This window comes from Rhea americana, unplaced genomic scaffold, assembly GCF_003343005.1.
Source record: "Rhea americana isolate MKP2758 unplaced genomic scaffold, rheAme1 scaffold_53, whole genome shotgun sequence".
NCBI classification, from domain to species: domain Eukaryota; kingdom Metazoa; phylum Chordata; class Aves; order Rheiformes; family Rheidae; genus Rhea; species Rhea americana.
Window position 1 is genome coordinate 1,698,591 of NW_028186679.1, and position 17,633 is coordinate 1,716,223.

General features: G+C 40.1%; 1 protein-coding gene across 1 annotated transcript in view; it reads right to left on the reverse strand.

Annotated features, from left to right (window-relative positions):
• APBB1IP (amyloid beta precursor protein binding family B member 1 interacting protein) overlaps nt 1-17,627 on the reverse strand; it is a 62,518-nt gene extending 44,891 nt beyond the window's left edge. The window contains exons 1-3 of the mRNA XM_085318303.1: nt 17,549-17,627; nt 3,522-3,593; nt 165-252 (exon numbers count right to left, since the gene is read on the reverse strand). Of these exons, the coding sequence (XP_085174429.1) occupies nt 165-252; nt 3,522-3,593 (160 nt within the window). The 5' untranslated portion in view covers nt 17,549-17,627. The remainder of the gene's footprint in view (nt 1-164; nt 253-3,521; nt 3,594-17,548) is intronic.
• Between the last annotated feature and the right edge of the window lie 6 nt (nt 17,628-17,633).

The window sequence follows — 17,633 nt, forward strand, 5'->3', positions numbered from 1 at the left end:
CACATGAACCGAGTGAGAACTAAGACACAAAAATGTGCTCTCTCTCAGCAAAGCAGCAATGTTTTTACAAAATCAGCACTATTTTGAGGTTTCCTTTTCATTTCTTGCTGTAATACATTTTAAATAAGTACAAAAAGTACAAAAGAGTCCTTGTGGCTACTTACCATTTAAATCTTTAAAACCAACTGTAAAGCTAAATTCCTTGTTGGCCACTTCAGGGGATGGAGATGGTAAAGTCTCCACTCCCAAACTCTGTTAAGGTAAAAGAAAAAGATGCCTGATGACATTATTTCTATTACAGACATTAATACCTGTCAATGACTTACCCTGAATGTGTCTACTGAAGTTAATTCTTCTTCAAGGAACAGAATACCACACACTAGTTTCTGAAGTTGTACCTAGACTAGTAAATCAAATGGAGCTGGGATAAGGGCTCAAGCACTGTCTCACAAACATGCCAACTGTTTAATGGCTCTCATGCTTTCCAGTAAAATGTTGGCCCACACCAGTCACAACTCCGCCAGGCAACACCTGGGCATGGTTTAGGGCACAGCAGACGTTGCAGTAGTTTCCAGCAAAGACAGAGGATAAAGCCAAACTGGTTATGGGGTTTTGGTGAGGTTTTTTTGGAAGGGGAGTTTAAAAGAGTTTAGCTGTGAATGTGTACATATGAGCTATGCAGTGCTGCTTGGTCCAGAGTGATTTGTTTACTAAACAGACACAAAATCTAGCTGTTATTTTCTCCTGCTGCTTGAAAAAACATGCTGTTGTTTGCAATGTATACCACAAAGCTGCATAGTTAAATAGAGAATTCCCAGCTCATAGCTTGTTATTTAGGGAACCACTGGTTCGTAAAGTTAGGAAAAGTGTATACAATGAAGACAAAGATAAATTCTCCTTCTATTCTCCATCGAGGAAATGATAGCTCTAATAACCAAGTGCTATAGAACTGCAGAAACAAGACTGGAAGGCATTTCAAGGGGCTATATAGAACATCCACCTGTCAGACCAGCTATATCTCGGTCATACCTGACAAATGTAGAGCTAACCTCTTCTAAAGAAGAAAAAAGAACAGAAAAAAAGAACAGGAAAAGGAAAAAAAAAAGCAGAAAAGCCTCCGATCAGACATATTCCAGCATCTACTCTACCAACCTAGTCTACTGCTTCCTTGCCCGGATCTCTGTCCCTGCCATTAAACCTCTGTTCTGATGTTTACCTGAAACTGCCTTTGCTGCACTTGAAGGCCATTCTCATCGCCTCACCCTCTGCTGACACGGAAAACCAAGTACTTCTTTCTGCTCTGAGCAGCCATTTATGTATTTTAAGATTGTTATCAGTCTCATCTTCTCTATCTAGTCTCATCTCAGCTAAACAAACCAGCTCAACCTTTTCTCATAAGCCATGTCTCCTCTCCTTCTCATCAGAGCCACTGCTTTCCTCTGGATTTTCTCCACTTGACCTTCTTCCTTCTCAAAACACAGTGCTGACACTGGGCATCGTGTCCCTGTTGAGGGCTTACCAATGTGGAGCAGAATGGAAGGGTAATTTCACCCCTCACTTCATATACCTTACAGGCTCTACCGTTGTTTATACACCCCTGTGAGATGCATGCCTTCTGCTGCAACAGTATGTCATTTTATTCATATTCAATTTGTACCTGGAGCATTTACATTTCTTAAGAGTAGCCTACAACTGACAGGCATTTTCCATGAAAATTAATGCAAATATTTTTCTTGGCAGCTCTTTTCACATATTTCCCACCCAGGACATGTTGGTTTCTTCTGAAGTTGTACAGAGCTGAAAACCAAAGCAGTGTCAACTTTAAACACTGCTTCTCTGTTAATAGCTACTCTCATAAAAATAGACACAGTATAAATAAGTGAGGGAGAAAGGAAGCCAGTGAGGTAGTTTTACAGTGCCTGAATAAAAAAAAAAGGTGCAAAAAGAAAGGGTACAAAGTATATTGGTGAGATAGACTGTAAGAGTATAAAAGATATACTTTCATTATTAACATAAAATAAGAAGTCACAGCATCTTATAGTGGTCAGAAAAGGGCAGAAATAAAGATGAAAGCAGAGAAAGTACAAGTAAAGAGAAACTGAACAGAAAACAATTGAAATACTAAAAAAATAAGTTAAAAAAAATGACTTAAAAATAGCAGAAAACCCTGATTCCTGTTCTGCATTTAGTTTTCTGCCTTTTCATGCAATGAAAGGGAATTTCTGTGTGTTTCTGTCATTTACACTCACTTTAGGAACAGAAAACCAGGATGGGGAAGAAAGTGTGAAAAACTATCTACAGACTGGTTTAGGAAATCAAGGCTAAAGGAATTAAAAGATGCAAGTCTGTCGACAGAAAGAGTTTTCAGGCTTTCAGATATGCACTGTCTCCTTCTCCCCTCCAGTGCCGAGGGGAGAGGTGAGGCCAGCACTGCAGAGAGCAGGGGGATTAACAGCAGCCTTGGGATATGTGTAGGTACACACCCACACATACATATGTATGTGTGTGTATATATATATRTATGTATGTATGTATGTGTATATGTGTGTGTTTGTATATGTATATGTAACTGTAAACACATGGTTATAAAAAAAACATTAAGAAGTCAGAAGGCAACGGGCGGCTAAGTACTATGGTTTGATAGCTACGACTATCATATGATATCTTGACGCTCACATGGTTTAAGCAAAATTCCTATTCTGTGGCTCAGAATTATTGGCCTTTAATTTGGCAGGCATGAGGATTTACCGAGAGGAAAGACTCCCTAAAACAGAGGCTGCAAGCAAACACACACAGAATCCAAAACAACAGCTTAGGCATWTCAAATAGGCATATGTTAAAATACCACAAATTTATTGAGTTTGTAGTTTAGAACTACACATTCTCCTTATCAGATTTTAGAGGAAATATTCCAGGACTGTTGATTTAGAAAAGGGCTCATGATCTTTTATTGTTTCCTCTCAAGAGTGTATTCTGCACTGGCAATAATATCTCTATAAATTCTTGAATGTTACCCTGGCTGTAACTTAATATTTTGGCATATCTAAAGATGAGGTTTCTTGCCAGATACATATATTTTATATAAGAATAAACGTTTTCATGTCCAAAGTTTACATTTGACACACAGGCTACACCTCATTCACCCATGCATGCAAAATGTTCATATGTGAAATTGCAGACTCAAACTCTTCCTGTTTGACTGAATATTTCAACTTCTTGTGGTTGAGTCTAAACAGAATTTAAGTTGCTCATTTGGTATTTTTTGGAAAAAGTATCTTTCAGAAGCAGTTAGCTCTCTTTCATCATCTAACCTGCAATGATATCACCTTGTTTTTCATGCCTCTCATTTTAAATGCCAAATAGAGAAATTCAGTTGTATGTATAATTTATCTGTATTTATTTAGTGAAAAAATATGAAAACTGCAGAAAGGCTGTCTCTTTTCTCTAATGTCTAACAACTACTTTTCTAATTTACTAGGGGAAAAAAAAGAATAAATAAATAAATAAATAAAAGTACTTACCTGGGTCAGCATGTCCATTTCTCCAAGTAAATTGCTGAACATTTCATCAATATCATCACACGTTTGCTCCATCTAAAAAGGAGGAACCCACACAGAATCATCACAAATTCATTTCAAAGCCAGCAACACTTAAAAGCAGAGAATATACAGTGCTCTTTTACAATGCTTTCCCAGTTAAATTTAAAACAACTGCTCCTGACTTGCAATAATTTGAGAAGAAAACTCCTTGTACAGCGCAGGAATAACTAATAACAGATCTGAATCTCAGTCCTGTATATGCTTGAACACACGCTGGGGCTCTACGCTCACGATGAGTTCCAACAACTTCAGCCCTTTTATTATTTACGTTTCATAGGAAGTCATTAGCTAATAAATGATGGATGTATTTTAAACATCTTAAAAATATCTTGCTAGTGAGAAATGGAAAGGGAAACAAAGTTTAAGGCTGAGAAACTCCCAGGTGTTTTGTCCTGAAAGCTTGCTTTCTCTGGCTTAAACAACTGAGAGAACAAGAGCTTATTGGGTGTTATCTAGCGCAGCAACTGGTTACGATTAAGTATATGACTGTTTTCTGTCTCAGTATTTTCCCCTAAGTTCTGCCAAATACTAGCGCACTCTGAGAACTTGCTTCTTGCCTAACCTCAGGGCATCTGAGGGAGAGCCCTGAGGCAAGGAGAGCACGTCCAAGCCTCGCGGGACGCTCACTGGGGACTCCTGCCGCAGGAATGGGGGTGTGAGGGCAGCACCAGACGACACTGCCATGGAGACACGGCTTCTCTAACACTCCGCTTCCCCCTTCTCATGAATTTGCTCCTCTCCAGGGAGGGAAGTAGTGTAAAAAAGTGTCCAGTGTGGAAYGGTGCTGAAGATGAGCGCTACAAATACCATCTTCTTCAAAAGCACAAGTCTGCAAGGGATTGAGAAAATTCTAGTAGTGATCACATAACAAGTTCAAGCATGGTCAAATTTTAAACGCGTAAGTAGTCCTATGGATTCCCTGGGTTTGCCTTACAGGATTACCTTACAGGTTACCTTACAGGATCAGGGCCAACAAATGCCAAAATGCAATCAACTGAGGACAGGGATAACTCCCACAGTTGCCAAGCCTGGGAAGAAGAGAAGACCAGCAAGTACCCTGTTCTTCAATCTTCCTGCTTTTCATTTTACAGAGCATCTTGCGTCACCTAACAATCCCATAGTTAACTGATAAACGCCACTAAACCTCACAACACCAGAAAAAGGCTTCAGCGACATTCCTGACTTGACAAGAGCTTCCTGAAAACCCCAGCAGAAAGCAAACCCCACTTGAAAAGAGAATATTGGAAAAAGAAAGAAAAAAAATCCAAAAGACTAACCGCTCTAGTAGTTAGGGAAGAAAAAAGCAAGAGCACCGAATATTGGATGACACATCAGTTTACCCAAATTACGTGACTTTTACAGGTTCTAATAAATATAAAGCTGCTTTCTTTGCCATTATATGATTTTATGACCCTTCAGTTATCTTTGATTCATGACTGAAAAATAGTGTAATCATACAAAAAAGCAGCACGGAAATAATTCTGTAAGAATTTCCACTGTAACATTGGAGCTGAGTAGTCACTGCTAACTTTTCCTTATCAATGCATATAAATGACATTTAATATTAGGGTTTTTGAGACCTTAARCACATGGGGAAAGGGAAAAGGCCTGAATACATGTTCTSAGAATGAAGTATAGAGACATCCATCATGATGACTGATAAAGTAAAGCTGTCACTGAAGCATTCTTTCTGTGATATCTACMTTTTTCTCTTGAATTTTTACAAATCGGTTTTAGGAAGACAAAGTTAACATCTTCATCATGAAAGCACATGCAGAAAGTATTTTTAAGTGATGTCTTAACTAACATGAGAACCCTCAAAATTTAACAAGGATTTTGTCAAGTGCTAGCAAATGCTTACCAATAATAATGCTATTTTCAAAAGACAGTTAAATAAACCTCCGAAAGGTGCAACTGCAGGAAAGTGTCTTATCCACTCTCTTCTTCAGTTCATTCTACTCACGACTCCTCTCCACCCTCATATCTATTTTTCTTCCTTTGATTGCCATAGTAGGAACAAATAGGTAAAAACAATGCACGGAGCTGGAAATTATCCCATTTAAGAGATGGTGCTGTCTATTGGACTGGCAAATTCTTTCTTCAGGCTTTTACATATAGCCCTGAAATTATTCAAATCAGAAACTCAAAGTGAAACCTGCAGATGTGTGYGCCACTCCTAACAAAAGGAGGAAAAGATTTGCCCAATCTCCAGAGGAAAACTGAATTTCATACTCAGTCCACCTCTATAAYCATTAAAGGGTATTTTTTCTGTAAGATTTTTCTGTATCTAGTACTACTAATAGTAACCCCTAAAGTCACTATATAAAAAATGAAAAAAATATGTAAGTATGACAATACTTTCATAATAAATTTCATGTGATGGGCATAGGATATTTAAGCAGAAAAAAAAAATCAGAACTAAAACAAAAAGAGGAAATTGTGGTTGTAAAGAATAAAAATTTTTAGGAGGGGCACATGTGAAGGCATATATGTGAAACTTTTAACCTATTTTTAAAGTGACTGACTTTCAAAACAATGCCTTCCAAAAGACTTTTGAAACACTTTCCGAAGTAACACCATGAATACAGGAAAAGGTATTCCTTTATGTTTTGTTCCCCCCTAAATTTCACATTCTTAAATCTTCATCAGGCTCTCATTTCCTCAAGAAAACTTGTTTCAAATATATCTACATTTCTCATACTATACATCTAAAGGGTGGGAGCATTTTCTCTCTTCAGCTGGTTATTTTAACCATCAAGTCTCAGTATTTAGTTTATGCATATTAAATTCTCTTTCATAGGTTTCTAAAACACAAAAATATCAACTCATTGCATTTTGACTCATTAGTACATTTATTCACCCTTCATTTACCAAAAGTCCCCCACATCTGCTAGATCTGGGGGTTTTTTGCCTTCCCACTTTCAGGCTTAGCAGCCTCTTTGCTGATACAAATCATTTAACTCTAAATTAAGAGGTCTATGAATAACAAGAATTCTTGTATTTTATTCTATTCTTTGTACTTCTAGCATCTTTGTATTTCAGCTCACTCAATGAAAAAATATGTTTCTGCACACATATTTATTCTTCTCTTTAAAATAGAGTGGCTGAGTCCTCCTTGCACGCATTCAGCCTCCAGCCACTTCCTTTTCACAAGGACTGGTCCTACAGCCCCAGATCGCCCCACAATACTCTGGGGTACTGCATTTCTAAACTTACCAAGACTCACATAGGATTTTTCCAGCAACTCAGTGTTTACTCCTGATAAACTCTTTATTTTCAATGGAGATGTAAAACTGTACCTTTTCTCAAGCTATGGGCTAAGAAGTTGGGAGTAAGTTCTCTCACACCCAATACCAGAGGAATTCTGCAGATGCAGAGAAAATCTATAATGGGAACTCTGCTATTAACACCAACACATGATTCTGTATGAGTACAAATATCTTGATTTATTAAGGTACTAGAGAGAACAAAAACACTTAGAATTTTGCTTTTTTAAAAATTAAGAAAGTTTTGTGATGTGCACACTTACAGAAGACAGCAGTGCTATGTCTATGAACGAGACATAAAAAAAGGATAGAATCAGTAAATTAACAGAATGAGCCRTAAAAGAATGATACAAAATTCACCCTACTTTAAAAATACTTTAAAAACTACTACAAAGCTGACATGGTGACTACATGACGTAGCTTAAAACAAGTACGGTAATACACTAAAAAGAGTTTGACCTGTTAGCCTCGAATACCTCTGCGAGCATTACTAAAAGCTAGTCCTTTTCAACAGGAAGAGYGGTCTAAGTCACGTGGTACCAAGGCTTCTGCACTTGTGATCAGGAAACAAGCTTCAAGGCCTTGTGCAATACCGAACAGGAAACCCCAACGGTATCACAAACGAGATTACCATCTCTGCAACTCAGTCGCAGTTGAGTTGATGCAATTTAATCAGCCTAAGGGCTAGAAACAAAAAGGAATGAGAAACAGCAATGCATCAGTAACAGGCATACCGTGAGGTCTTGCTAGGAACAGTATTAGGACCCAGGCCACTTAGTGACCTCTCAGAAGAGTTACAAACACATGCATTAAATTCAAATTGGTGTCATTATTCTTAAGATGTGACATATGCAAAAAGCAAGGATAAAAATATGTGAGTTAGAGCTCCTGCCCCATGAAAAAAATCTAAAGGACATCTTATCTCCCAGTCCTGCTCCACAGTGTTAAAGGGCCAGAGTAGCACTGCCACAAAAATGAACACAAGCTGTTTGACTATCCAGATCACCACCACCAGCATTGTACCTTTCTGCTAACATAATGCTTAAACACTTTTTGGAGTGGAATGAAACTTTTTATGSTTGGAGAGACCCACCAGTAGCCCAATGGTCACATATGCAGTTGGTCATCCCCTATCAGAGAGCGCAAAAGAGGAGAATTGGGAAGAGAGATGAAAATAATTGGGCCATGGAAGGTCCTTCATAGCGAGTGAAGCTGCAAAGAGGGTAACTAATTCTCACAGGAAACAAATGAGAAAGTAGCTTGATAATAAAATGCATCAGAACCTAGAGGAAGGTTTTGGAGACATCACTTCTTCCTGGCTTATAATATAAAAATACAGGATATCAAATGAAACTGAAACTTTTCACATCTGTTGCTGGGAAATGTGCAGAATGTAACTGTGACAATCATCATCAAAACTGATGAGCTAGCAAGCTGGAGTGCTGGTTTATTTATACAAGTAGTTGCAGCTTTAAGTGCTAGTATTTCAAAACATTTCAGGAAGGGACTCGGGGCGGGAGGGGGGGGGGAAGGATCTGTCAACTGGGAATTGAGTAAAGCTTTCATGACAGACACCATACCTCCCAGCATAGGATTTCTTACACCTTCTTCTGAAGCATGAGATGCCAACCACTATTGGACACAACTTGTTGGCCAAATTGACCCCAAGTTTGAAACAAATCTAACAGATCTAATCTTACAATGATTTTACAGATACATGTCTAGAAAAAAAACTTCTGTGACAACTTTAATGTCTCTTAAAAAATTCAGTGAGGCAGGCTGCAAGTTGCTTAACCTTCTGTTGTATCATCTCTAGTAAAAAGTTCCTAACAGACATGCAGGTCACTTTTTATGAAGTGGAATAGAAGCAAACACCTATTTCTGTGGAATGTAGCCTAAAATAATAATCCAATTAGTTACTAATTCTAGGAGGTGGTAAGAAAGTTTTAGAGTGACAAAGTACAAATGGCAGCTGCTGCCAGCCTTCAAAATCACAATCAGATTTGGGAATTAGCATGTTCTGAATTTTCTCTTTCACTATACCTACATAAAATGACCCGATATCATTTAACTTTCCTCTGGTATAGTACTAAGTCATATTCTGAAAGGGAGAGATGAACAGCAAGAAGATCACCTCAGAATTGCTGCCTTCCCTAATATTCTACCATTCATAAGCATGGCATTTTCTAAGAAAAAGCTTGCACACACAGAGATAGCTCTGAAAGCAGTTTCTCATTCATATCACCTCTTCTTCTGGGAAGTCTGGTGTGCCAGTGACTATTGGTTTATCTGCAGCTTAAATTATACTGAATATTTAATGCAGGGATGGGTATGACATGTCATAACCCTGCTCATGATGGACAGAAAGCTACATACTAAAACACTGCTGCAGAAGTGTTTTAGTGCAGGAGCTGCAGGAAGCGGGTGATATAATCGCAAAGGTTTTATCCTCACTAGTTTAAGAATACGCTATTTGGTTTTGGATTAAAATTAAAATGGTGAATAAGGATCATAATGTGAGAGAAWCAGTCTTTAATGCTTACTTAGGGCACTGAAGCATCTTCAGCTGACCATGCCATATAAAACACTTCACAGTATTTTCCATTTATTGCTCCAGACACATATTTTTACATACATGGTAGAACCAGTTCTGACTCAAGTTGCCTTATTACCCTGTATCACACCATTGCTCATATGGACTCTAGCAAGACTAAACGCACACTTGATAATTAAACCTACAAAACTCCTACTCTACTAACTCTGCAATCATACATGCAGATATAAGTACAAACACCTTTAGATAAGAGTATCGCAAACTCACAGCTACTACTTCTTTTTCATAACTAGGATATATATATATATATATATACATATACATATATATATATATAAATACAATTATATATTCTTAAAAGCTTGTTCTCTTTTTGCTGTTTTGAAATTCACAGTTATTCACACGTATTACAGGGATAATCCTGTAGCTTAGGACAGAATTTAGGGGGAGTCTTTGTTAGCCTAAAAGACTCAGACATCATAGACCTGAAAACAATACTGCTGCACTTCAATGATAACAGCAGTTGTATTGTACCCTTGTTTTGCTATAAAATGATAATGATAATTTCAGTATCTCAGAGACTCAGAGACAGAGATATATGAATACAACAATTGAACAGGGGTACAACATCATCATATATATATATATATATATATATATATATATGCTCATATATATATAAAATTTCTTGCACAGATATATTTGAGAACTTGATTTTCCATTGGCAATAGAGAGAGATTTAGTACATGTTTGCAGAGCATCACGGGACTCTGACTCAGGCCATCCTTCAGGGGACACTGCCTCAGCAACCATCACTTCTGCCACCCCCAGCCTATGCCTTGCCCCCATGCACCAAGTAGCTGTGGGTCCTGCTTTTAGGGTGAGGCAGGTTGGCGAGAATATTGAATGGTCCCACAAGCTCAGTTAAAAAGACAGAGAGGGATAACAGACTACCTAAAAGTTTATCTGCAGTACATAAGGAGGAAGTTACTCAGGGCCAGAGGAGTGAGTAATCGAGGAGCTCTGGAAGCAAGATGAGACCGGACAGGCAGAACATATAACTGGTGACAGGCAGCCTCTGTGACAGCTCCAGAAAGTGAACATACAGGAATTCTGCCCTCAAGTTGGGTAGGTGACACAACTCATTCACCAGGCTCATCCCCAGAATCACTCTCCCAGGTACAAACCCAGAGTCTGATCCCTGGAAAATGCATCCCACGGGGCAGAAGGGACCCAAGTCCACCCCAGCAGCTGAGGTCTGTGAGCTAAAAGCACTTTATGCAAGAGGAAGAAATAACTCCTATGCTATGACACAAACTCAGGGAGAAGAAAGTTGAGGAGCAATGTCTCTCTTTCAGTATCTCACTTTGGAACATCCTGTCAACTCCCAAAGGGGACTGCTTTCATGGAGCTAGAAAGCAGTGCCACTTCTGTTCTTCCTTACATATCCCCTCTGCAGACAATCTGCTTCCATCTGGCCTGTGGGCCTAAGAACATTACAGAAATACTGTATAGCTACTGACTCAGTCATCTTGTTTTTCCTTTGTCACTGAATTATGGAACAGTTTGGGGACATTCTTACCATACAGAGACAACAAATTCTCTGTATAATATGAAATAATAGAAGGAGATATGTCTCCAGTCTTACATCTTAACACAGATGTGGCAGAAGAAATAACTCTCAATTATGCACCAAACTGCTGGTACAAAGGAACAAGAGATGTTTCTCCATTCCCCAACCTTATCTTCTCCTGGAAAGGGCAGCAAGCTGAATTCTAGGGCGTCTCCCTGAGCTAGATTCAGCTCATCAGCTACCAGCTGTGTGGTGTTACCTTCCCCTGGTGGCTGCCCGCCACAAGGTTCATCTGTTTTGTGCTTTCAGTACRGAGAGTGAAGAAAAATATATTCTGTTAATTGCCTAATTCAGCTCTACTCAGGTATAAACAGCTGCAGTCATACAAGTGACCACAAAACATGGGTCAGAATCTTAGGTTCCTCCRGCTCCTGCCCTGCTGGGAGAGCAGAATGGTGGACTAAYGCAACTCTGAATAGCACAAATTTGTTCTATCTCTTTCCACATTCCTTCCCATAATCTGTAGTTTGCTAATGTTGGGGTAATGTTTTCCTTCCTGCCTTTCAGTTACCCAATGTTGCTGTAGAGAACCCATACACCAAATAGAGACTGTCTTGTATTTAAAGATTGCCAGCAAATGAGAACGGTACAATTACTAGCAATTTTTGAACCCAGAAAAAAAAGGTCAGCCTTTCTCCATCCTGGAACGGATCAAGCAGCCTGTAAGTATTTAATTTTCATTGCTACTTTTGAACTATTCACAGAATTCACCTATCCTCAGTCTCTGAGCAATATAAGTGTGTCTTGCAGATCTCTGTTAAATGAAGATTTTGACATTTAGCTTCAGAATCCATAATGCTCATTGATCTTACATTAATAGACTGTAACCAGAAGAAAAAGATAGTCAAGAAAGCACATAGATGAAAAAGAAATACAGGGACCCACAATAGGGGAAAAAACTCCCTCTCCCCTTCCCTATTCCCACTAGAACAGAGAGATGATGAATTTGGGATAATGGAAAGAATTATACAAATTTAGGAAGAGAAAAAAGAAATGAAAAGATATAGGACAAAATTTAAGTTCAGGAGCTGCTGTGTTGCATAATCAATGGTTCATCTGTTCTCTCCCTCCTACAACGTGCCATCTGAGGTAAGTGCAAGATACCCTATGAAGATCCATGAGGGCACTGTCTACCCACACAAGTAATTTATTTCTAGTCCTAATCATAGGCAAAAGCTCTGACTCACTACTTTATCTTTTACAATCAGATGTTCTTATTATTGCTATAAAACGTCAAGAAGGACATTCATGGTAGGGGAGGAACACTGAAAGAGGAAAAGACATTAATGTAAAGGTATAATTTCAAGGCCTGTATTATCTTTCCACCTAGAAAAGCTGTTTCTTTCAGTCTACATTATGCAAGAGATCACAAACAGATACGAGCAGTGGGTGTCAGACGAAGATCTGTAAAGAAGGCGGAAGCCTGGAGTCCCCACAGATGGGCTGTTGTACTGGTATGGCTGCTTTGCCACAGAGGAGACAGCCGTGGGAGGAGAACACAACAGAGAAGAGGAGCATCTTGTGACATTTCCAGTATAGTTCTTCCACTTCCGTAAGGTTTTCCATGAGMAAGCAACACCATTGCCTCTCTCTTTTTCCTTACCAGAGAAGGAACAACTTCTCTGATCTGRTAAGAAATAACACTTCCAGCATGGCAAAGGGGAGACAAGGGAGCTCAATCTAGTAACAAATATGAATTGCTGAATTTCAGGCAAGAACAAGGCCCCTGTGGACAAAAGTGCAGTTACTTTCATGCTGAATCCCTTCTTAGGGCTAACYCCCAGAACTTCTGGCTCATTTATATTGGCTCTCTCAGACATCAGGTTTGCTGGCTTTCCCTCAGGTATGAGGATGTAGCCARCAAAGTACAAAACTAAGCTGTGACCAAAACAGCCTTTGGGATTGCTACCAACATGCGCATTTTTAGCATGTACCCTCACTTGCTCAGGTCCTCTGAGTCGTGTCTACTGCAGATCTCCAAAATTTAAGATATCATCAAAAAYACAGAGCAGAACAGTAATGTAGACTTGACTGTCATTTAAATGATATTTTTTATGTGCAGTCAGAGACAGAAACTACATCAACTTTCAAAAACACTTCTTGGGCCACACTGCTGATACATCCTTCTTGTTTCTGTACTTCAACAGAATTCTCCCATAGCAAGTGAGGAGAACTGGGAACTCTAGTACTGTTGGAAAGCCCATATCAAAATCTGTGCATCTGCGCAGGACAAAAGCTATCATGTGTCTGTAGTATGTGCAGTGAGAGAGGCGAAGATGCAGTGAGAGTGCCAAAATGGCCGCAAAGGCCACTGACCTGCAAATTTTCTTTTGCTGCCAGTATGGACGGGGTAGGAGCAGGTAACTGCCAGCTGGATGATCCTGTGCAGCTTGCCTACACTCTTGGTGAGCTGCCTTTTAGGTAGCATGCTAGTTGTCCTAAAACCAGGGATTCAGAAGGTCATTTCTAATTTTTATAGGCAAAATCATCTACTTAGCACCTCTAAGATTTTGGCTCTTACATGTTCTCTCTGTGCTTGATGGACTGGCAATGCTGCTAGAAGCAGATCTGGCCTTCATGCATTCAGCCCCTCTCCTTCTAGGTGTAGGACAATAAAGTTTCCACTTTTTTTTYCCTCATTACGTTGGTTGGACTATCTGAGGACAGCTGAGAACTTTCCACTATTAATGATATCAGCCACACAGGGTCTGCCCATCAGCAATAGCAGACACCCAGGGAGTATCATCCKTTAGAATTAGTGCTGTACGTCATGCTTTGTAGCCCACATCCATTGCTTTAGAATACAAGCAAATATCCGGAGTGGATATGGAAAYGGACTGAGAAGATGCATCTAGTACAAAACTTTTATCAAAAAATATCTCTGTATTTCTAATTAAAATATCACAGAAAATTTCCATTCAAATATACTGAATCTCCTTCTAGGATTCATAATGCACCCATCCCCCCAAATGATACCCGATAACCTAAGCTCCAATTTTTTTGAGGCTAAATACATGTTGTGCTGGATCAATGCTCAACAAGAAGGAACAGTGCAGTCAACAATCTGATGTGGCTTCTGGTAGCAAAAATTATGAGAGTAATTAGCCAGCCACAGATCTAACAGGTCATTTTACTGGTAGAAAGGCTTTGAAATTAATGGTAGATTTAAACTTCTTGAAAAGTCATTATCAAGCCAGTTTGTGAATTTCTACATTAAAGTTGTAAGTCAGATCAAAGCCATCTGTGTTTCTTTTTCATTCACAGTCCAGGAACAACACTATAAATTAATATTGGGAAGGGGAGGGAGACAGATATTTAGGTGTATTCATGTAGATGCTCAAAAGTTTCCTAGAGAAACTTCAGTAGAAAATAGGCATTCTAGTTCCTTTCTTTCACAATGCAGCATACCAACTTCCACCCTCATAGCTATACCATTAATGTCTAGGGTAGGCATGGATTAATAGGTGGGATGAAAAGGAAAACTTTTCAAAGAGCAATTTGTWTCATGGATCACTCCTAATCATGGAAAGAGAGATGAGTTCCTATCATCTGAGCTGGTTGTTCCAGGCTCTCTGTTTAGTCAATAAAGAAAGGCATTTTTAGAGAGCATGATTGATAGTARTTGTGTAAAATTGGGTTGCTGAACCAAATTTTAGGAGCACCTATCTACCTCTGAAGACTACAAACGTGACTCAGAACAGCAGGTGACTAACTAAAATGCAAATGTATAAAGTTGGGTGAAGAGCATCTTGCCTATAGAGACTGAGAAGTGCTTTGGAAGGTCTGCATATATCAATATATTAGCATTGGCATTAGACAWCTTAAAGCTTTTATACTGTCTCAGGCAAACAAAAGCTCTTTGTACAAGCCTTTAAACACTACCAGTCAGTCTTTTTCACTATCACCCTAGATCAAGCACCAACAATGTGCAGGCATCATCACAACAGGTCAGACAGACATACTATAAAATAAATCAAGATATGCTGAAATGAAGGATTTAAAAAAAAAATCTGTGGCAAAGAAAAACACACATGGTTTGCAGAGGCAGCAAAAAAGGACCTTAGTCCCTGATATATGAAGAATATGCAGGAAATCCAAATTCAGCTGTAATGTTATCTCTGAAACACAACCCCTCTTCTTCTCCTCAAGGGATTTACAGTGTTGCCGCTGGATACAGTGTGCCTCTGGACAGCTAATTTGCTTGGACATTTTGTAGAGTCAGACAGATGCAGCTGCTGATCCTTCCATCCCTAGAAGGTTGGTTACCTGAAGTCCTAGCTCTCATCTCACCACATGTTGCAGAGCAAGAGAGGAAAAGCTTTCTGCCTTTTGTTCCTCTCTGCTGTAAGACATCAGTTCCTTCTCTGATAACAGCAAAGGTGAAACTCAGCAAAAGCAAAATCTTAGCACACTGGGTAAATTCTTTACTGCCTAAGAAATCTCAGGCTGTGGTCACATGTACTGAGTTAAGCTGTTACAACATGCAAATAGGCTCTCGTTCATATTGCTATCCCATCTGTGCAAGTTACTACACTCCCAAATGTGTTAGCCTCTAAAGCTATATATATCTAAACAAACAAATAAAAACACTTTAACAGCCTGCTTCATAGGTTTGTGAGTTACAGTCTGTGATCTGGTAAAGATTGCTCAAGTACAGCAAGAATCAGACACTGTAAAGACCAAACTAAGCTGGAACAAATCCATTTGATAATGAAATAAATCAACACTTTAAAAGGCATCACACTCTACTTGAAGACACTGTGCAYCAAATAACCACAAATTCCAGCAAGAACAATCAAAACACAAGCTACTCAACAATTACTTTGAGCCTTCATAATCATATTTGCCTCCAAAGAGCAGAAGTCTGCAGTATCCACAAGTAGTACTTAAAGGAGAAGGAAAAAAAAATGCAGAGAATGATTAAAAATACCCTTTCAYATATAGTACATTTTTCCAGTTATATGTGTTCCCAGATGGATCAGAATTCTCTGAAAATATAAAACAATAAGGATCACTCAGATATCTGTAATGCTTTTGATTAAACCTCCCACAGACTTTTGTAACCCATATTTCAAATCAAATTATTTCCATTTTTAAGTAATGCTTGCACAAAGCACGAGGTGCAATTAAATGTAATATTCTCATTTGAAAGCTCACAGGGGAAAATAGAAACAGAACAGATTCAGAAAAAAAAGCAACAAATTATTTTTTAAACAGAAAGATTTTACCCAAATTTCACATTCTTTACAAAGTTTCTAGAAAAAACATCTATGAAGTTAGCAAAGGCCAACAAGAAGTAATCTGCACAGGTAAAGCAGCTCATCTAGCACAGCCCACTGAGGCACTGGGGCCTGAACACTTCTCTGTAACAAAGCAGATGTATTAAACTGGATCTGGGAAACACTGTATCTACATTGCTGTTGTGCAGTCATATGTGTAACTGATATTCGTTAGAGGCAAGTTAGGGGCAGATGACAAAATACGGTCTTCATGCAACTCACTGAAAGGAACTAAAGCCAAAAAGGAAAAATGGCTCCCAAAGTCTGAAAATGCAGGTTTTGAGGGTTAATTCTAGAGTCAAGTTGGAGCCACACTAATGACAGAATTGGAGAAATCTAGGGTGAGGAGGGGTCTCCACAAATCCAACTGCCTGCCCCGTTTGGTGGCATCGTGCCTGTTTCGTTCATATGCTGTATCCCAGCATTCAGGTCTCTAATAACGCATGAAGCCAGGCTGGAGGATGTTCTGCCTAAGACGCTCTACCCACCACGTCCGTCTTCCCAGCTAACAGAGTTAGTAACTTCTCTTTTGGTACACGGGATTGAAAAACCACTCCAGGCTTGTGGAGATTGCATTTAGGTCAGGCTTCCTTGGCTTTCACGAGGTTGTTGCGTGGGACAGGCCTCCTCACCCTTAAGGGACACATCATCCCCTTCCCCAGACTGGGTGGCCAAATACACCACCTGGAGAGGGAAGTAAACTCTGTTCCTTGGCAGCCTGTTTTGCCACAACCCCACCATCTCCCATGTGTTTGGTTTAGGACTGAGAGCCTTCTATTTTCACGTGGGGTGCTTCTGGGTGCTTGTTCCAGACCACTTGGTCTGCCGGGCCTGGCACCCACACTCCCTTTCCCAGAGTCCAGCTGCAAGCAGGGCACTGCTCTCCCCTCCTTTYCCCCCCCGGGATCCTTCCTGCAACAGGCTGCTTTARGGGAGCTTTTGCCTTTCAGCCTGCAATCTCCTGCTCGCCCGGTACCACCTGGGGCGAAACGAAGCTCTGGCCCAGGTCAGCCCTACCAAAGGGGGCAAACAAGGCCCATASCTGCATCAACAAGTATTTTAACCCATCCAGGCCGCGTCCGCCCGTCCCCCTCAGGAGCTGAGCAGCCCCAAGGAGAGCGGCTCGCGGAGGCAGAGCGGCCCGGGGGCTGCGGGCTCCCCGCGGCGCTTCCCGCGGCCGCGCCGTCGGGGCCCCGCGCCGGCGCCTCCCGGCTTACCTTGGCGGGCGGGCGGGGAGCCGGCGGCTGCGGGGGGAACGCTGCGAGCGGGAGGCTGCGCGGAGCCCTGCGCGGCGGGAGCCCG